Source organism: Gymnogyps californianus, chromosome 5, assembly GCF_018139145.2.
Source record: "Gymnogyps californianus isolate 813 chromosome 5, ASM1813914v2, whole genome shotgun sequence".
Classification (NCBI taxonomy): Eukaryota; Metazoa; Chordata; class Aves; order Accipitriformes; family Cathartidae; genus Gymnogyps; species Gymnogyps californianus.
Genome location: NC_059475.1, coordinates 48,455,738 through 48,477,868, shown reverse-complemented (window position 1 = coordinate 48,477,868; position 22,131 = coordinate 48,455,738). Strand labels below are relative to the sequence as shown.

Below are 22,131 nucleotides of genomic sequence, written 5' to 3'. Positions count from 1 at the left end.
GAAAAAATTTCTGTCTAACCTACCTTTTGAAGGTTGTAATTTTAATCAGTTACTATGTGACTTTACTATACCGGTCATAGCTGTCTGTAGCTCCGTCCTGGTTTTGGACGGAGGGGAGCAGGCCGGGAGGGGTGGATCGCTGCCCAGGCATCGGTCAGCAGGTGGGTGAGCAATTGTGTTGTGCATCACTGTTTTTTTTTCTTTTTTTCCCTCTTCTTTTTTTTTGTTATATTCCTTTTCATTATTATTATTGTTAGTATTATATTTTAATTTAGTTATTAAACCATTCTTATCTGAACCCACAAGTTTTACCTTTTTTTCCTGATTCTCCTCCCCATCCCACTGGGAGCCGGGGCGGGGAGTGAGGGAGCAGCCGCGTGGTGCTTAGCTGCTGGCTGGGGTTAAACCACGACAAGCTTTTAATAATTTCTTTTCCCTTGTCTGATGATTGTTATCCTATTTTCCCTCCTCTACCTCGCCATTTTTAAGACTCAGCAATCCCCATTCTTTCCTCACAAGCCGTATTTCTTCTGCCTTAAGTAATTTTTGAATTCTAGTCAAGTGAATTGCCCCAGCATCAACATAGTAATCTGGGTTATGTCGAATTAATGTTGGATAAAAGAAATAATATTTCACAATTTACAAAATGTTTATTTTACCCTTGTTTTTACATCTTGTATGGTGTTAGCTTTTTCTTTCTAGAACATGACATTGTTGATGCATATTCAACTTGAAATACTAAAGATCTTGAATAGCCTTTTTTTTTCCTTTCTCCTACCAACTTCTGTTTTCCTTGCTGTATTTGTCCAGTTGGACAAATAGTGTCAGCTGCAAACTTAATAAACATACTATATTACATTATCAGCTCATTTAATGAAAATATATGGTCGATTCACTCTAGGTTCTCACTTGATACCTCTCTCCAATTTGACAATTTCTGTTAACTGCTCTATGAGTTCTGATACTCACCCAGTTTCGCTTCCGTTTTAGGAAAGCTTACTTTAGTTCATGTTTCTTTAGCTTACTTTTGTGAATGTCATGTGTGTCCAAGGTTTAAAAAAAAAAAAGTGACGTCTACTGCTTCTTCCCTGTTTAACAAATTTAGTTACTCATTACCAGATCGATTGATTTGATATCAACAGATACATTGCCTTTTTTTTTTTTTTTTTTTTTTGGAGAACAGATCTTTTGTTGGAAACTTAAAATAGTCTATTTTAATTTTTTCCACGTATTTAAGTTGATTAGTCTATAACTTCTTGGGCACAGTTTTCTTTCCTTTCCCTTCTTTTTAAGACACTGCATTTGCTTTCTTCCATAATATCTCCAATTCTCCTTGAGTCATTAAGATACTGGTTCTTAGACTTGCTTCAGTTAGTTACTTGGGGTTACTTGTCTTAGTTGGCCTGGCCAATCTGAATATAGCTTAGCAAGTAGCGTGAGGCAAAGGGGAATGGTTCTAGAGACCAGAACAATTGATAAAGCCCTGATGTCTCCACTGTATGTTTTGGGGGTAGAACTTGCTTTGGGCTATGGTCTTGTCCTGGGTACTGAACACTTAGAAGTAGTGAGAGTGCATCTTTTGATTTAGTTCTCTCCTAATGGGCTCTGCCTCTTGCATCTTGGCACTGCTTCATGGTGTGAACAAACATAATAACTGAGGAGCAGTTGGAAGATCTGCTTCAAAAGTACATCCTCCTGACCTGAACCAGAAAGGCTGATGTAAATGTAGTCTGAGTCTATGAAGTTGCTTTGGGAATATTGTGCAAGTCAGAGACTGTTCAGTTACAATCAGGATTTAACATTCATTACTTTTTCTGGTTTTCCTACCTAGGTTTCAAGATACTAATGGCAGATTCATCCAGTGATTCAGACAACTTTCTTAGGGGTCGAATAGGAAGGCGGCCACCTTTGAGAGCATCGCACAACAGAGCTCGGAACTATGGTGCTGAAGAAGTTACAGAGAAGATCCATGCTTTAGCAAGCACTTTACAGGTTGTTTACAAAATATGATTTTAAAGTATTTATAGAGTCTGCATTTCTGTAACATAGGATCAAATTTTCATTTCTGAACTTGTGGAAAATACTGTACTGATGGGAAACATTGCTTTCTGTGCAAACCAAAAAGGTTTTTTGGAAATTGATCATATTGCCTTTGAGCTGAAAGTATGTGGCTTGTTACACTTTTATACAGCCATTATTTCAGACAGTAGTAGAATGTTGTTAGAAACAATGATGTGTTTGGTAATACTATTTATAAAGTTACCAAACTGAATAATGCCAAATAAACTTTGTCAGATTCTCACAAGAGGCATTAAATTTTGTAGCAGAAAGTTCCAGCCCCATCTTTGTTGTCTTGTACTTGTAAATTTCCCAATTCCTGATAAAGCAAATAGGTAGGCAGTCAATTCCCTCATGATAGAGCTTACAATTAAAATATTTTCTCAATGGGGAACAGTACAGTGAGAAGCAGTATTTGTAAACTTCTAAGAGATCCATACCCAAGCAGGAAAAAGTGTTCCATTTAATTCCTGCTTCTTCAGTGGAGACAGCGGAGGAAATCTCTGAATCTCTTTTGCAAGTGGGAGGAGACATTTAGCTATGTTGAGACCATTTATTGCTTGAGAAGTCATTCCCATTCTTCGCTGGCTGGCAGTTCTGAATACCTAGAGTGGGTGGGCTTATGTATTATCACTTGTGTTGAAGTGTTATTTGGCCGGCAATATTTTTTTTTTTTCTTTTTAATATGTGAGAAGAGAAAAATCTGTATAGAATGCTGAATCTAAACTTCAAAACTTCTTAGCTGGAAAATAATCCTCCAGCTAGAAAAGAGATGAGTTAATAAGAATAGAATCTGACTACTTTTTAAAAGAGACTCTTTGGTATTGTCCTGTTTCTGTCTAACCTTTTCCTAGCTGCTCTTCTGAAATTCTGATTTTAAGCTAATTGCTTTTTGTGGACTGCTTTTCAGCAGATCTGCCATCTGATCCAGCTCTTCATCTGGTCAGTGAGTGCTCATGCAGAGACCTTATGCAGAGACGTTACCTAATGCGTTGATCTTCAAAAAGTTGTTATTTCTCTGTTAACTTAATTCTGTTTTACAGGCAGGTGATGTTAAGATCTTTGGATTAAAAAGGTTTTTCTACAGAGTGGCTGAAACTTACAAAACTTTTTATTTGAAGCTGAGGCCTTACTGTTGTACCGTAAATAATAGTGTGGGTTTTTTGTGGTTTTGTTGGTTTTGTTGGTTTTGGGTGCTGATTCCACCCCCCCTTCCCTTTAGCCACGCTGTACATCTTCAGATTCTGGTTACCTGAATAGGATTTTGAAGGTTTAGACCCTTTAAAAAGCACTTCTGTTATCAGTTTACTCTTATAAACCAAGAACAATAAAGACAACAGTAATGTTTGATTAGAGGAGGTTTCTGTTTTAACTTTTCTTCCTCAAACTTTTTTTTAAGGATACCAACAGAAATCTAAGACATGTTGACCATTTGCTAGGACAATACAGAGAATACAACAAGGAACAAAACGAAGCAATAGCAACTGTGAGCAACTTTCAGTTTATCTTAACTTCTTAAATCTTTTCTGTTAATAGTATTCATAGCTGAAAACTTGGTAGTAATGGACAGAATATATCGAGTTAAGTAGATGTAAACAGAAACTTTTCATATTTATTTGAGCAATCTAAATCAAACTATAGTAATATGTTATATAACGAAACTCTGGCAGGTTTTGTAGCTTCATTACTTTTCTGGTTCATAAGCATCAAATAGATTGTTATGTTATGATACTATGCCAAGTATAAGGTGTGTAGCTGAAATAGAGTATTAGGGAACATATTTCTTTTGCATGAATAAGTGATAAGATAAAAGCTGAATTACAGCAGGGAATGAGATTGTGATCATACTGGTGTAGGTTTTTTTTCCTGTCATTCTACAACAGCTTCTGAATCTGTTGACCAGCTTCCTCTAAATTGCAGAAGGGGTGAAATTCTCATAAATATCAAGCTTCTACAAGTTTGAAAACAGGTGTCTAGACACAGAAAGTAAAACAAATTCGTGCTGGTAAAGCAAGAGAGGTTTGTAACTTGGTTACAAACAAACTGCAGCAGGTGCTGCCTTGAAACACACATATGAGATATAGGAATATTTTGCATGTGAGGGTAGAGAGAAAGAGAGAAAAAGCAAGTATGTAGAAAAGAAGGCTTGCTTTCTTCAGACAGCATGCTTGCTAAATCAGTATGCACAAGCTCTGCATGGAAGTAATTGGGGATATTATATGCCTCAATTTTTCTTCTGTTTGAATGCTGTTTGTGTCTTTATAAGCTCTACTTAGGTATTGAATTTGTGGAATTTCTGGTGGGCATTGGAACCATTTAAGGTTGTCTGTTTTTAACAAATGCTGATACTAAATGTAGTTCAACGTCGTTATTCTGGAAAGATTTTCTATTAGGAAACATCAAGGTGAATGAGACATCGCTCAGATTTAGTTTTGACTTAATGTTCATTCTTCTTAGTCATGCTAGGCGGCTTTTGGTTATGGCTCAAGTGGAGGAGAAATCTAGAGATTCTAACCATCTTCTGCTTGAGCTTTAAAACGGATAGACTAAAATCAGTCTTATTAGTAAAGATAGCATGTTTCTCTGAGTTCCTTTTCCCTTTCTGAAGCAGAAGTTTCCATTTACATAGAACAGATGTTGTATGTATTTGGTACGTGGGAAGAAGCAGCTGGGATCAGAAAGTAGTGAATCTGTTTTCTTTCTATAATAAATATTTAAGAAAAACTTGAATAAATTACTCATTTGGATGGCGATGTGTTGGGTTTTTTTTCACAATGATAGTCGGTCAAGCATTTCTACCATATTAGACAAGACTGTTTATCTAAGAATATTTTTCTCCAAATGGGATATGTGTTTAGGTTCTGTCAGTTATGCTGAATATTGTAATGTCTGATTCTTGAATTCTTTGTGATCTTTTCCTTAAAAAAGACTTTCTTCAGACCGTTGTATAGCATATTTGCATTTATGAATTGGTGACTGTTGGGCTGCTGAGGAGCTGTTTTCCATTCTAATTTATAAATTAGTCTCACCACCCCACTTTGAGGTGCCTGGTGTCTGCCTGTGAATCAATGCAAAACTTGCTACGTAACTTACAGGGTCAGGAAGGTTTGCTGCTCAGAACTTTATTTCATTGTTGCTGTTGTCGATTCTCTAGCGGTGGGAACATTGTACTCTTTGTATGTGCTCTGTTCCAGAGGAATGTTGTTATCCTGAGTTCACTGTTGGTCTGTGATTTCATTATGTCCCTGGAGGACAGCAATAGTAGAGAAAAGGTTCCATTCTGCTCTTTGGGGTGGGGAGGAGGGAGAGAGAGGGAGGAGAGAATGTTTTGGGGTGGGTTTTTTTTGCTCATGTGAGGCTTTGGAGAGGTTTAAAAGTAATCAGCCTTTGAGAGAGATTTTTTTTTTTAAATTTTATTTTTTCTGATGGCACTGATGTTTGTCTCTTTAAATAAATGTAAAAAAAACCCCAAAAAACGAAACAAAAAAAAGAAGAAATGGGAAAGGACCAAAATGTTAGGGACTGTTTTGATGGGTTTTAAACAGCTTATAGATGAGATGTCAAGGAATGGAATTCAGATTGGTGAATATTAATGTTATACTATCAAATTTGTGGTTTTTAATATCTCTGTTCTACTGTCACTAGCTTCTCTTCATTCTTTTGATAATTAAGTTGTTTTTTAAGAGAACACAAATACCTTAAAATATAATGATGTTGATAATGTAAATTATAACTCAAAATTTTTAAACAATTTTTTGGCCGTTGTTCTGTTCTGAAGAAACAGACTGAAGAGTAAGGTTGTTAATTCTGGACACTGTCATGGTTCTTTGTTTAAAAAAAAAAAATCCAGCTGTGTTTTCATGGAGAAAGGATAAAAATGAGTGCTGTAAAGCTAAAGCATGAGAACTGAGCACCTGTAGCTTAATTCAGAGTTTTTATTGCCTTATTAAAGATGCAAGATAAGTCTTTGACAGAGTCAAGTTAGATTTGAAAATTGAGTTATTGCTGTTCTTTCTTTGATCCTCTGGCATTTTCAAGAATTTTTTTAAAGTTTTAGCTTTTTGAATACAAAAGTGATCTTTTGTTACATACATGCATTGTTGTATCTTTTTTCCTCAACTAGCCTCTGTCTTTTTGAGAAAGCTTAAGGTTAGAAAATCCTTAAGGTTTTTGGTTTGAGAGTTTCATAGTGAATAATGAAGTTGTTTTAATAATACCATATAATGAAAACATAGTACTTTAAAAAGATCCTAAACAAGCATTGAAAGATTCAGAAAAGATTTAAAGTAGTGTTTTATGCTTTGGGAAAAAAGTGCAGCGCAGAGTGAGATCCAACGCAGTGTGTATAATTCTGCAAGAATAAAGCAGCATTTTAACCATTGTATACAAGCCTCTATTAGGGAGAGAAAAGGTGAACTTTAGAAATTGATGTTTTGTGGATTGTCAAATAAAGGTGTGACAAAGGCGAGTGGCTAAGAACCAAAGTTAGCAAATGCAATCTTAGGAAATAAGATGCAGATTTGAAAAACGAGGAACTTAGGAATATAGTTAGTTCTGAACTCTTAAGTTGGGAGTGGCTGTTTGCTTTTCTGGAAGTGTAACTACCAAAAGTAGGGCTTGATGTAAAGCTGCTTAGTGAAATTTGATAGCCATATGTCAAATTGAATCCAGGTAGGGCTGGTAGAAAAATTCCAATTAAAAAAAAATTTCTTTGAAGTTGTTTTCTGGATTTTGCAGGGCTGTTATTGAGCATTGCTGGCAAATAGGTCTTACTTTGGTTGTAGGAGACACACTTTTCTTTCGAGTTTTCCTGGTGTGTTGCACCACTGTTTTAAGAAACTTGATATTTGAAGCTGCCAATGTTGGAAACATTCCCATAACTATAGCAAAACATATGACATACGAGATATTGAAGAAAAGCTGTTATTAATTCATAGCTATAGTTGCCTTAAAAATGGTTTTGATTCTCTTAATGACTTTTTTGAAAAATAATATTTTACATGCATTTTTTTTAATCAGTTTGTGTTCATATTTCAGTAAATTGTAATTTCTCTGCAGTTAAAAGAAACACTGGAACAATCTATAGGTCAATTAAGGAGCCAACGATTAACCCGAAACTCTGGAATGAGAAGTGCTTCTCTCTCAAGCTTATACCCTAGTGATCTGGATGGGGGAGTGTCAGGTAAAATACTTAAGGTGCTTGAGTATACTTAAATTGTATGATATAGCTGTTGTATGGAAAGAGGAAATTAAGAAAAATGTGTAAAGATAGTGGCATGAAAAGTCATCATTGATTACTTCGAAGAAATTCAGTTTAGAAATTCAGGAGACCTGCATTAAGTTATACAGTTGTTTATTTGTTAACTTCTTATAGCTTTCTGTTACGTAATCTTTTCTGCTGATATCCCGAGAGATCTAAATGAAACATTGATTCTTTCAGTAGAAAAAATTCCATGTCCACTGCATGAGTTGTAGGTACATACAAGTTAAAGCTAAATCCAAAAGATATTGCAGCTTCTGAAGCTTGCTTCACAGCAAAAAGGAAAGTTAGATGTTAAATCTAGCTTTTTGAAGGCTCAGTGGAAAAGGAAAAACTGAACCAATGTATAACCTACAGAAAAGTAGTTTTTTCTTGTACGTCTCTCTGAAAATTCATTATATTTTAGGAAAAAGTGTATTTGGGAGGAGCATTCCTCCCAGAAGTAGCATTTAAGGTATTTTGGTAGAAAGCTCTAAAACTTTCATTTTTCTAATGTAAAAGCTGTGAAGTACTGCGGTTTGAAGCTATAATAGATCCAGGTGGAGCTGTTGCTTCGGCAAATAAAATTTGAGGGAAAAACTACCTATTCCTTGGAGGAACAAAGGAAACCTCTTTCTTACCCATCACATACATGTATTCTAGAGATATTTAAATTGAAGAAGAATCCTGGGAAGAGCTAAACAAGAAGTATGCCTGTGCTTTTTATGTAACTTTAGTAGTTGTTTTGTCTGTAACGTGGCCCATAAGCATATTGGCAAGATGAAACACATGCTTTTCATGAAGCAAAATGAAAAATTTCCCATACAAAGTTTTGTCTTCCTACTTATTTTTTTTATCTCTTATCTCATAAAGGGAACCACCACTTCCTGCCTACTTCTCCTCTCAGGGATTATGGAGACTCACAGGGCAATAAACACCGAAGGTCTAGATCTGCAAGTGTTCGATTTGTCAATGAGGCAGATAATTTGGACCAGGTACAGAGCACTAATGGGACTTGCTTCCCCAAATAGGCAATATGTGGTCACCAGGCTCTTCGCTTTTACATCAAATGAGGTTATTCTGATGGTGCAGCTAAGAATGTTTCAGCTATGAAGTGTGCTTTCAATGTTACATGCCATTCTTCATTAGGCAGTCACCTCTTGTATCTGTCAGTGTTATGAAGTTTCATGCAAATGTATCATTATAGAGAAAAAGGTGCAGATGGTAGTGATATCAAAAGGAATGTATGAAAATCTATGTACTTTTTAGGTCATGTATGAGGAAAACAAAATAATCTCTGAATATGTGATTAACACTCACCTACATGCTGAAATCCAGTGTGGCTATAAAGGGGATTGTTCTGCTTTAGTTAATGGCAGAGGATCTTAGTGCTTTTGCTGTTTACTTCAGTGTAGCCTGGATTGATTTTGAGGAAGCTAGTTCTCCATCTTAATTCTAGATCTGACCTGTGAGTGGGATAATTTGACCCCGTACTTCAGGCAGATGATGCGAGGAGGAGAGGATATGTATGGCACTGGTAACTTTCATACCCCTCAATTTGTGTCTACATGCAGACTCTTCAGAAAAAATACATTAATTACTGTAATGGATGAGATTATAGGCTTTCTATATCCTACAGATAGAGAGGAGATTTCAGAACCTGTTTTTGTTGTTTCAGGCAGAGTGGCTAGACCTGCTTGAGTGAATCCCTCTGTGTGGACTAATTTGTCCAGGAGAAATGTATTATGACTAATATTAAAGCAGCTGATTGTAAAGTGTTCATGTTGACTTTATTAAATCAGTCTCAACTTCCAAATAATTAATTTTAAACTTAACCACAATACATTCTCTCAGTTGACTTTTTGGGAAGTCTGACTGCAACAGAAATTCCTAGACTTCTATTTAAGCCTGTTTCATTGTCCTTTCAGTCTACTTCTCCCTCCATTCCTTCCTCCACCAAGGTTAGTGTGGAACATAATCCTTGGAAGGAAATAATGTTATATGAAATCTTCCTCCTAAGCTTCCAAAAAGCTTAGAACTATTTTAGACTACTTCTAAATATTCTATAAATATCTTAGAAATTTTATTCAAGGGAGTTCCTGCAATGCATATAAAATTCCTAGTTTATATTAAGTAACTATGTAAGCAAATAGCTTTTTCCTGTTTTGATGATAAATGCTGGTTATTCCTTATTCTTGCTTTTCAGTGAGTGAATATGGCTTTACTCAATCATTAACTATTTTGTAAGAAGAGTATAGTGCTTTGAGGAATGATGAACTAGAAGTATTCATTGATCATGACCACAGGTAGAAATCGGGGCAGAGATAAAGCAGTACTGATTAACTAAAGCTGTGGCTTTTTCTTCTTTCTGTAACCACAGTCCCTTTATTCCCATTCTGACTGCTTCTAGCTAAGGTAATTTTCCAGCTGAATGGGCTTTTAACACATTTCAGTCTCTCTCCTTCTTAGACTGATACATTCTGAAAATATGCTGTGTTTTTCAAAGTCTCTTGGGTCAGGTTGAAATTCCTGGTTAGTCACACAGGGGAGATGGTAGTGCCTGTGTCTGAATGTTGAGGGCCGTCAACTGGGCTGTGGAAGATCCAGGTTTAACTCTTGGGCATAGAACAAGGGGATATTATAAACCAGGGTTTTTTGTAATGATGGTCCTGGCCACTGAGCTGTTGACAGCAGTAGGTTGGATTAGGGTGGATTAACTGTCACTTTTTATCCTATGAAGGATGGATGACCTATTACTTTTTTATCTGCTCCCTTAAAACTTTGACTATAAATTGGGGGCCTGCTGAATGGGGGAAATGGGAGATTTTACAGAGGAAAATAGATGTGGTTGTTGTGTGTTGGTTTTTTTGGTTGGTTTTTTTTTTTTTTCCCCCAAGCTCTGAAGAAATCGTTCTAGTAAAGTATGTAAAGTCTTGGGCAAGGTAAAATACTTTTCCTCAGTGCTTTGGTAGTTCCTGAATACATCATAGTGTTCTGCTTGGTCACTTCCAATTTCATATGCCATCTTTTTATAGTAATATATATAGCTGGGCAGAACTTTGTTTCACTTATACTAGCATTTATTAGCAGGAAATGTGTCTCTACTGGCTTGACCTGTTCAGATCTTTCAACTTGCTTTGCATTAAGTTAAAAAAGATGGTGCAGTGTCAGGTAACCAAAATGACGAAGCTCTGAACCATAGAAAAAAAACATAGTTGGGAAACCTGGTTTAGCAAATAATGTACTGAAAATTAAACTTCAGTGAGCAAGTGTTGTAAAGGGTTGATTGAAATAGAAGCATGCAAGCCTCATCTACTCATCCAAGCTCATCTGTAATTCATGGAATTTTGTTATTTTGTAGGTTATTTTTATCTGCTTTATTTTAAAAAGTGTGTATATAGTTATATAGGTATTTTTGGAGTATCCCAGAAAAAAGGGTTCCTAAGCCTTGGCTTAATTTGTTTAATTTACTTTAATTTAATTTACAGCTGCATTCTTTCCATCAGTCTCTTCGAGATCTCAGTAGTGAACAAGTTCGCCTAGGAGATGACATCAGTCGGGAGCTTTCAAGAAGAAATCGGTATAAACAGGCTATAACTCCATGTGAAGAATAGTGTGGAAAATAATTGTTATGGTTTTAAATAATTCTTAAACTCCTTTGTTCTTTTGTATTTAAAATAAATAATTTTGGGGAGAGTGGGGGATTGCAAAACATAGATGAAAGCAGTATTATGAACTGCTTGTTCCATGTCATCCTGTGCAGTATTTATAAATGTAAATAATGCCCATCAATTCTGATTTGTATATGTGGTGCTTCCCTCCTTTTTTTATATATGGACAAAACAACAAGGACTTGGGAATTTCTTTTATTACAACTTTGCTCCTTATTTGTTCTTTGTACAGGAGTCTCTTGAGGGCAAGCTCTCATGCAGGCCATAATGTTTTTTCAAAGTACATACTGTCTCAATATATGGTGCTTTGTCTCATAGCAATAACAGGAATTAGTCTGCTAATTCCTAGTAGGAACTAGTACTGTTCAAAAGGACTGTGTAGACGTGTTCATAATTTTGTACTTGTTGACCTGATACCTAGCCTTTCAAACTAGATACTCCGTTATCTTCACTTGAGGAATGGAAATGCTTTTTATCATGAATTTTCCACTTGAGGCTGGTCTTTAATTATGCTAGGAATTTAGAGGCTGTAGAATAAATTGAAGTAGCATAAAAATCAAGAGATTGTTGCTGCTTAAGGTTATCACAGTTGATATTTAGTTTTTGCACTGTAGAATATTGTCTTACCTATATTTTTCTATGAAGGACTGATGCTGAATTAAGAAAGACTCTAGAAGAATTGTCTGAAAAGCTCACTGAGTCCCAAAGACAAGAAATGGTGAGTGTGACTAACATGAAAAGATGATTTATATTTAGTATTCTAAGCAGGATGTGGGCTTCTAGTTTAATGTGTGTTGGTAATCAGTACCACATATTAGTACGTATATCTGAACATGATCTTATCTAGGCTACTATAGGTTGTTATAATGTTGCCCTTCCATAACGAAATCAGCAAGATAAGTTTTATATTTCAGGTACTTGTTTAAAGTGAGTGTTTTACAAGTGTGTATGTAGTGAACTTTTCTGTTTCAAAATTCATGGTCTTGGAGAAAGCTACTTTTTAACTTTGAACATTGGTTTGAACACTATCATACTTGTTGAAGATACCTTTTGAAAGATACAAGCTTTCCCATGTTATGATGATGAATAATATTGTTTCCTCTTCCTCCCTCCCTCCCTGTCGTTTTCAATCCTTATCATCTGTGTGGCATAACGGGAGGAGTCTCTTTGGGCTGCACTCTTCTCTGAAGGCTTTGTGACAAATGTAACAAAGGAGGCAGGACAGCCATGATAGTATCTTCTTTTTTGCTTCCTGTATCTGCTGGAAGCAGACTAACTGCAGTCTATATCACTTAAATATGAAAGAGATCTGCTATTGTGATGGAAGTCAAACAGCGTATTGCTGTAGGAACAAGAGAAGTTGAGAATCTCCCCAGTAGTTAGGAGGTGAAAATCCTGTAGGTAGTTCTCGACGCATAAGACGTGAGTGTATCCATTATGTAAGTATTAATGTGGTATCAGTAGCAATGCTGACTTTTCAGAGCAAGTGTTGTGTGTCCTTATTTTCCCATAGGTGATTCATCTTGCCCTAAAATTGCATGAATTGGTACTAAATGCTCTGTTAAGAGCTTTAGGGATGTGTTTGTCACTGATAATATTGTTGGCACAGACCACTTGTTGGCACCAGCAGACTTAATAATTGTACTTTTATAAGTTCCTGACTCTAGATGAAGTTGGACAGGGATTCAAGAGACTGTAATCTATCAGTACCAGTTATATGCTTGATATGATAGAATCCATCAGTGGAGGAAGACTTGCCTTGTCAGCCTTCCTAGAAAAATATAACAGCCTGTCAACAGGCTAACAAATTAGAATGTTAGCTCTGCTTTCTCCTAATAGTCTGGTAGGATAAAATAAGTTTATCTGATAAAGAATTCTTGATACTTGCAAAACTGGGTTTTACTTGTTGTGTCCTACTTCTCAGTATACTTTTTTTTTCTCTTTCATGTACCAGGAAATTAGCAAACTCAGTAAGTTTTAACCAAGATGGTTCTCAAGAAAATAGCTGCTACAGCTGGCTACACTACAACTGTTCAATACCTTTGAATGAGAGAAACAAACCTTCCTCCTCAATCCTCTAGGATGCTGGCAGTCACTGTCTTTTCATTAATGAAAGAAGTAACTAGCTCTTTGTGACCTCCTATAGTAGGATTTCAAGATTTGAAATTGAATGTTACAACATTTGACCTGAGAGAAAGAAAAAAATGAGATGTGAAGTGTGACAAGGAAGCCTTCTGTAGTTTGGGGAATACCAGAAGAATAAGTCTCTTAATTGGGAGAGAACATTATCATCCAATAAAGCTATGAAAGCTGAAGTGTTTAATGACATTCTTTTAGTGAAGACACAAATGCTGCAGTAAGCTGCAGTGAGATGGTTTTCATGTGTAGGACTATAAGACTTCAGCTGGAACATTCTGCTCATTGCTGCTTATTATCTTTAGGAAGAACATTGGCCAAATGGAGAGAAGACCTGAAAGAGGAGAGGAAAAAAAGAAAAGGGGGAAAAATAAAAAAGGCCACTCATTCAAAGAATTCCTTGAAAGGTTAAAACAATTGCTGGGGTTCAATTTGCAGAATGGATATGTAGTTAGGAAAGATCTAGCCATGTATGATGAATCGTCAAAAAGTGGATGTTTAGTGAACAATATTGAATACAAAGGCATCTGATGGTAATTCTGCACAATACTAGTCTAATCACTTGTGGCTTGGGAGCTTCTTGGTCTGGAATTGATCTCTGTACTTTCTGTGCTTAGTAATCCCTCTGTGGATTTCTCTTCTGGAACTTCTCCAGTCTTTGTTATAACTTGCATATCTTGATCATCTTACTTGCCCTATAGCAAGAAGTTCTCCAGATAGATTGCATATTGTGAGAGGAGCTGCCACTTCTGTGGTGGTTTGTTTTTTTCGGTTGTTTTGTGTGTGTGTGTGTTTGGTATGTTTTGGTTGGTGTGTTTGATTTGGTTTGTTTTTTTGTTGTTGGCTTTTTTTGTTGATGTAGGTTTTTTTTAATCTAACTGCTTTTTCATCCCTGATTTTCATTGGAGGAAGTTGTTCAGTTTCTTCAAAGGATTCCCTTTCTCTTCAGGCTGAAGAATTCTGACATGCTTAACCACTCATTGTATCCAGGCAATTCCATACCACTGAAAAAGCCCAGTGGTAGCAACATTCTGCACTGCTTCTTTACCTGTGCTCTCTGATACTAGGTGTGGATCCTTTGCCGTTGTTCAAAGCCTAATGATCTACTGTTACACTGATGAGGCTGGCAGAATGGGTGAGATGAGGTAAATGCAAAAGAGGGGAATTTAGTATGGACGGTAAGAATAAAAATAACTCTAATGAGCGTAGCAAAGCATGAGATTAGAGTGTGTGTAGAAACTGTGGTCTGTTATTGTAGATTTTTGAGATCCTTTAGTACCTGTCTGTGTTTAGGAATTCTTCTAATGAGATTATGTAATTCAGAATTGATTTCTCATTGGTGAAAGTGAGATTGGTAGGAGGAAATACTTTTTTCCTCACAACTTCCTTATGCAAAGTTGTGCAGGAACTTTTGTCCTTAGTGCCTTTATCACTTTGCTTTGGAGTGTTTGTTTATCACCTCCAACATTGCCATCCTTGTGTTTGTATTCTACCTTATGATTCTTGGCAATAAATTGTCAACTTGAAATCTTGATAATTTGACAGGATGAGTTCACGGTAGAAACATTCTTTTCAGTTCAGTGTCCTTAAGTCTTCATTTCTGTAGGGACACATAGCTAAATTCTTACAGCTGTACTGTTCAGTATATTCAGTGGTGTTTGAAAATTGCCTGTATATAGATGCATGGTGATGAAGGTCCAGTCACTACAGTTGTTCTGAGTCACTAGTTCAGAATTTATTTTTATTAGAGGTTATGATTCTTAGAGCCTTTTTGATGCTGAATGTGAATACTTTTTTAAGAGCCACACAACACATCAATGCACATTAATTTTACCTTTAAAGGGAGCCTTTTCAACCCCAGTATAAAAACCAGAGGACATCTGAGGTGGTGACACAGGCATAGTTGGATGCCTGTTTCAAATCAAGCACTCTCCATGGCCTTGTACTTGAGAATCTACGTGCAGTTTTGGTATAAAGACTGTGGGTTCTACAACTCTCTCTATATCAAAATCTCTTATCTAGACATTTTGTGAGATTCCTTTTTTCTTGAAAAGAATTTGGGTGTTTGCTAGAGGAATGTCCATACAGACCTATAAACAATTGACAGAATGTTTACTTACTTTATGGTTATATAAGATAGCACTCTTGGATATTTTGTTGCAATCTCCTGGTATAGAAGCACATCCCAAATAGCACAAGCTGATCTTTATGCATAAAAAGCAACTGCACCAAAGCACAGATTTGTTAAAATTAAGTAGATACTTAATTGAGATGGTGCCATTAGAAGGTTAGTGTAGGCTGTGTCTGTGGAAAAAGATGGCAATGTCAAGTGAAATGGGTCTCATGGAGTTAATGTGGTTATGATATCTCAGAGAGCCAGGATTATTGTCAGATAAGGAACTGTCCTTCAGAAGATCTGATATAGGGATTTTTGGCACTGCACAGGTGACTTGTAAAATGTGTATCACACATTATCATTTGCCATGAGGGAAAAGTTTAACAATATTTAAAGTGACATCTGTGAAAGAAGTTTGCTATTTTTGTGATTTTTAAGACTTCTGTTTCAAGTCTGCATTGATGATAAAATAGGTCATAACAAGAAATGGAATAAAAATCTGTTGAAATAGATTTCAGTCAGCAGGACTTGTGCACTAGAAATAACAGTGGAAAGCTGAAAAGCAGGAGAAAAATTCAAGAAGTAGGATGTTGCTTTTTGTAGATTAAGCATCCAGCATCTTCCACAAGATTATATTTAGCTGCATGACTTAAATGTCACCCTGGTTTTAAACAGGACATTCTATTCTTTGTGTTTAATTGGTGGTGGGGGAACTTTTTGATAGCCTAATCCATTTTCATAGATTTTGCTGCTACCTGAAAGCCTTACGCAGAGACACAGCTCTCTGTCATGATTATCATTCAAGTAGTCTGTGTTGCTAAAAATGCATCCTTGAAATCACATTGTAATATGTTGTGAATGCAATAATTTAGTGCTAGCATTTCATGGCAGTTATGTAGAACCTCCATATTCTTTGTACCGTTCTTCAGTGAATCACTTGTCTACACTGAGGCCTTTGTTAAGATCCAGAGGACAAGATACATGCTCTTACGGTAGAAATGTTGTCCTGAGTCAGCATCATTTGGGATAAAGCAAGAGAAGTGAGTTTTAGAGTTTCTTCTGCATGTACTAATTAATGAGTTAACACTTAACTGCTTCTAATTTTTCCTTTTTTTTTCATCTCTGTTGTTGTGTGTCACAGGCTCTGTGACAAACTGAGGAACGTCAGAGAGGCTACAAAAACAGGGAACATAATTCTTGTGGGAGATGATGTCTACACCAGTGTAGACTGGATAAATGTTATGTTGGAGGAACTACGTTTTTAGGTGGTACATTAACTGCTTTGTGGAGCAAATAAGCAGAAATGTTCCAGAAGGAAAAAAAAAGCAGTTATTTGTTATAAACAAGAGTCCTGCGCATGGCTTTTAATCTGTGAAATATTCATCTTGTAACAATGACCAAAACAAACTTACATTTGGCATCCCTACTGGAGCAAAAAAGTTAAACCTCTTAGAATAATGTTTGGTTTCTAAAAGAGGGTTGCACAAAAGTAAAGAAGCTTCTTAGAAAAATGTTGGGGAATGAATAGGGTAGAATATTTCCAGACAAGGTGGAAGTGATCTGAATACACTACAGTAGTGACTTCAAATAAATACATTAAAAGACATGAAGGAGGTCAAAAGATAGCTGATGTAACTACACAAGGTAAAAAGGAGTCCTTCCAAAAGTTATAGCCAAATGATAGAAGTACAAAGGTTAGATGAAATTCAGCAGTTAAATAAAAATAATGCAGTAAGGCAGGTTTAAAAAAAAGTTGACAAAAAGGTGCAAAGTTATATGTGCTGATAAACCCTGTTTAATCCCGTAGTATCACTAGGTAAAAAGATGATGAAACTAGAAAGAGTGTTCAGGGGAGATAACATCTGTGGAGAGAATGGAGAAAGAATGTATTAGGCTTTTTGCATCCATCTTGACCAGGGAGACTGTTGGCAGGTTGCAACATAGAAATACATCAGAAGATTGGCCTCAGATTTGGAGGGACCTGTGTTGGGACTTCTGCTATTCCATAGCACAAATGACAAATAATTTGGAAAATGTGGTGATAAGCGAGCCAGTTTGTGATAGTGTGATGATGCTAAATTTTCCAAAATGGAGAAAGTAAGTTTACTGCATTCCAGGAAGTCTTATTGCTAAACACTACTAGGACATGAATGTGACACAGCAGCTTTTCCAGAGAATGCAGAGGAAGCCACAAGTGATGGTACTTGGTTCTTTTGCACTGTTGCAAGGGGCAACATAATAAAGCCTAATTTGCTATGGACTTGCGTGCTCTCTGCCACCTTTTCCGAGTCTTCTCCCTTATCACTTGAATGCTTTTGGGTTTGTGTCACCCTACTGTCCTGGTTTCGGCTGGGACAGAGTTAATTTTCTTCTTAGTAGCTGGTACAGTGCTGTGTTTTGGATTTAGTGTGAGAATGATGTTGATAACACACTGATGTTTTAGTTGTTGCTAAGTAGTGCTTATCTTAAGCCAAGGACTTTTCAGTTTCCCATGCTCTGCCAGCAAGCAGGTGTGCAAGAAGCTGGGAGGGAGCAGAGCCGGGGCAGCTGACCTGAACTAGCCAAAGGGGTATTCCATACCATGGAACGTCATGCCCAGTACATAAACAGGGGGGAGTTGGCCGGGAGGGGCAGATCACTGCTGGGGCATTGGTCAGCAGGTGGTGAGCAATTGCATTGTGCATCACTTGTCTTTTCCTGGGTTTTATGTCTCTCTTTTTTTTGTTATATTCCTTTTCATTACGATTATTATTAGTATTAGTTAGTAGTGTATTTTATTTTACTTTAGTTATTAAACTGTTCTTATCTCAACCCATGAGTTTTACCTTTTTTTTTTTTTTTTTTTTTTTTTTCTCCTTCCCATCCCACTGGGAGCGGGGAGGAGTGAGCGAGTGGCTGCATGGTGCTTAGTTGCTGGCTGGGGTTAAGCCATGACACCTACAAAAACTTATATTGTATCCTGGTTACCTAAATCCTTGTACAAGAACTTTCATGTTCTTACCATATGACTTCCTCACCATGACACACCTCCAAAGTCCCATGACACTTCCTTTGCATCGTTCTGACTTTGCTGCTAGCTTTATTTTCTTGTACTTCCAATGTAATATTTTTTTAGAATGCTAAATAGGCTAATACTTAATTTCAGACTAAATATATGTACCTTGCTGACAGCCAAAACAAAGGAACAAAGGCTGAGTTCTCCCTGTTTCCCTAAATGGGGTATTTATGAGATCACCTCTGTCTAGGATCTTATTTTCTTGAAACTCCTCACAAAGTCTAAATATATTTGACAACAACTGAACATTTGAATCTATTGGCCAATTTCAGCTGAGTTTTGGGGAGGCTAGGGAATGAGATGCACAAATGAAAGACCATAATCTCGTAAGTATTGTTCTTTATAAAGTAGGCTAAAAGTAGTGTTTATGAGGCTGCCTTTGTTCAATCTTTTTCAGAATTAATGCTAATTTAATGTTTCATAGTAAGCATTTTGTCTACCAGAAAGTACTTTTCCTTCTGAAGAAATGTTAACCAATGTGGTACCTATTCCTTTATCCTAAAACAACTTTCTTTAACTAATAGTCAACCATTCTGTATGCCAAGCTCTATCTTACAAAAAAAAAATCAACAAAAATTTGATGGAAAACATGATTGCTTTAGGGAATCAAGTTGCTCATAGTCTAAGTTTTGTTCTTTGTTTACTGTCTTTTGTTATTTCATACATATTTGGAATAGTTTATGAGGTTGCAAAATTTTTATTTATGAAATTACTAGTTACATGCTGAAAAAACTTCAGTCTTCGGAGGAAAAGAGAGTTGGGCAAATATTCAAACATGTTCTATGGAAATCCTAAAAAAGGAAAAGTTGACAACAAAGTGTAGGAAGTATAGCAATATATCTATTTGACTGAATTAGAAGCTCTGTATTTACTTCAGACACAAAGGGAAAGAATGCAGAGAGCGGAAACTAAATTAGATTAATAAGAACAGTCATAAAAAATAGTGTGAATATGTGAGAGTGGAAAGGCCACAGTGGTAGATAATAGGATGCACCAACAAAGAGACATCAAGAGCGATGATGATTCACTTGTAAATACATCACCATTTCTCAGGGAGACCAAAGTAATTGGTCTGTTCCTTGCAGAAGAGGGGAAACTACTGAGACAGTGTGCCAAGAAAGTTGATTCTGGTTTAGCACCTTTTTAACCTTGATATTTGACAAAAAGTTAAGCTGCAAGTTAGTAACCAGCAATGAGGGTGTAATACCTCAGCTTGAAATACTGGGGGGGGAGGGAAGGCAGGCATGTAAAATATTTTTAAATAACTTGGTGCAGATTAGCTAAGAAACTTAAATAACCGTCTGAAGTGATCTTAAATGGCTGTTTTGGAGTATTCATGGACAACTGTGGGGGTGAGTTAGAAAAAAATGTTCTTGGAATATTGAAAAAGGGGCAAATCTTGAAAAAGGAGAAAATAGATTGATTATTTTTCCAGAACTTGATTTGTAAACATCCAAGAGCAAACAAGAAACTTAAGTAGCAGACAACACAGATTTGTCAAGAAAAATTACACTCTTACATCACAGAAGGAATTTACAAGGATGAAGCAGTAGTCTTCTATATCTTGATGCAATTTTTTGGAGTTTTGTTTAGACAGAATTTCATATGCTGTTCTAATAAGCTTTTCAGTAAAATACGGTAAAACTGTATATAGTCTAGAATAAACACACAACTGTCCAGATACCTGTGTAGCTAGTAAGCTGTTCACTGTTAAAATTAGAGGATTTAGTGAAGTGAATTTTAGGTGTTGGTGTTCTTGATCTGGTTTTCTCTGAAGTTTTTATTAATAGTCTAGATGATGCAATATAGAGATGCTTGTTACATTTGCAGATGGACTTCAGATATGTTGGAAAACAGAACTGAAATCCAGTATCCAGTCTTGGATGTGGCTTAGAGGATAGAACAAGGTTAATAGATGTAAAATTCAGCAAGGAAGACTAAAATTGTACTTAAGGAAAAACAGGTAATTTTAGAGGCAATGGAATGAATTGTCTAGGGAGGCTGTAGAAGTTTCCCGTGAATGTTTTTGAGCAGGTTAGATAGACTTGTAGAAAAATGATAGAGATATAAAAGGTCATGTGTTTAGCCAGGCAGTAAGTTTGCTAGCCTGTGAAGTCCCTTCCAGCCTCCTCTTTCTGTGCTCTGTGCACAGAGAATATGAGCTAACGATATACTATATATACTAACTATATTTCTTGAGGTTTTTTTTCCAATGAGTTATGCGTAGCACCAAAATGTTTGGTGGTTTGTTTTGGTGTGGGTTGGTTTTTTTTGAGGATTTTGTCTGTAACTCTGAAATTTCTGTGCACCTGAGAAATATAATGAGTGCACCTTTTTCAGTACCTTGTTAGAAATCAGGTAACAGTTGTATTCTGGAGGGAGTTGAAAGAAGTCAGAGGCAAGGCAAATCACTTGATGTCTTTTAGTTAGTAAAATGTTACTTTCTTGCTCATTCTGCATTAGTGATAATTTGCAATGAAATCTGAAGTTTGCAGGAGTCTGAAGCTTGCCTAGTGCTGCCTTGTGTCATGTCATCTTCTCTGTATGCGATGAACTACACCCGTGTCAGTGAGGAAGTTACTGACCTCTCCTTTTGAATGTTGTCTTTGGGGGTGATGTTACTTTTGGATCTTTTGTCAAGTCTAAATTATACATTTTCTTTCTTAATAGCTTTAGTGTTCTCTTGCTTAACTTCACTTGAAAAAGATGTGTGAGAGCGCTGAGAAAGCTTCTGCCTTTAGAAACAAGTAGCCAAGATTTTTTTAAAATGTAAAAACATGACTTTGTTTCATTTGTGTACTTTAGATATATCTAGAAAAAAGGATACAGGTATTTCCCAGTTTTCAGCAAAGATATAACAAGTTTAATGACAAGGTGTTATTTTCTGTTTCTGCTACATAGTATCATTGTTCTGTTAGCTGGAGTATTTAGTGAATTATTAGAAGTAACACTAAGTAGTAGTTGTCAAAACAAATACAAATGTGATGTGGTCCTTATTTTTTATACATTAGTTTGTAGTAAGTAATTAGGCTGGATTATGACTGCAGAGCTTTCATAACTTACATGAAAGAGCATGGTTTGACGCAGTACAACGTTTGAGCATCTCCTGATGGTTTTAAGAGAAAATACAAAATTCTAAATTGTAAGCTAATTCTAAATTCATATGGCTGTGCAAACAAGAAATGTTTTCAAACTAATGTATTCTCTTGTAAAGCAGAAGACTGTTTCATTCTTTAAACCTGATGTACTCATGAAGCCCAGAATATAAATGTAACCTTAGTTATGTTTCTCTTTCTACATAACTGTGGTGCTCATGTTAAAATTTTCTATCCACGCATATGCCTAGTGCTAGTAGAAGCGTGCTTAATGGTGAAAGTACAGATGAGAACTTGTTCCCCTCCACATACATCAGAAACTAGTAGTTGAATGGTGTTAAGTCTGTCTTTTTTAATCTAAATACCACTCGGTAATAGATATATTGCTTTCTAGTGACTGTTTAAAATAATTAGTTTTAAGGTAGGGAGGAAATGATACATAAATATTTTCCTTGCTAATCTTCAACTTTAACAATATAAATTCGATTTGCTGCCCACAAGAGGGTGCTGTCTGCTAGCAGCTTGAAACGCAAAAATAAAGTAGTTCTGGTACTGTAGTTTAAGGCTGAATTATTATGTTTATAATCCAAATTGCTTTGACGAATAACTAGTGTTATTTGTATTAGTTCGTACATGGATTCACAAGATATTGGGAAAAAGGCTTAAAGTGATGTAATTATTCTGTGCTATTACAGTCATTCTCATGTACTTAGCTCTTGTTTACTACCTTTCACTCACAGATTTCAGAGTATGAAAGAGGC

The 22,131-nt window shown here is 36.2% G+C and overlaps 1 protein-coding gene across 1 annotated transcript in view; it reads left to right on the top strand.

Annotated features, from left to right (window-relative positions):
• CEP128 (centrosomal protein 128) overlaps positions 1 to 22,131 on the top strand; it is a 134,715-nt gene that overhangs the window by 2,771 nt on the left and 109,813 nt on the right. Inside the window, exons 2-7 of the mRNA XM_050897610.1 lie at positions 1,832 to 1,992; positions 3,458 to 3,544; positions 7,117 to 7,240; positions 8,171 to 8,292; positions 10,786 to 10,877; positions 11,614 to 11,686. Of these exons, the coding sequence (XP_050753567.1) occupies positions 1,846 to 1,992; positions 3,458 to 3,544; positions 7,117 to 7,240; positions 8,171 to 8,292; positions 10,786 to 10,877; positions 11,614 to 11,686 (645 nt within the window). The 5' untranslated portion in view covers positions 1,832 to 1,845. The remainder of the gene's footprint in view (positions 1 to 1,831; positions 1,993 to 3,457; positions 3,545 to 7,116; positions 7,241 to 8,170; positions 8,293 to 10,785; positions 10,878 to 11,613; positions 11,687 to 22,131) is intronic.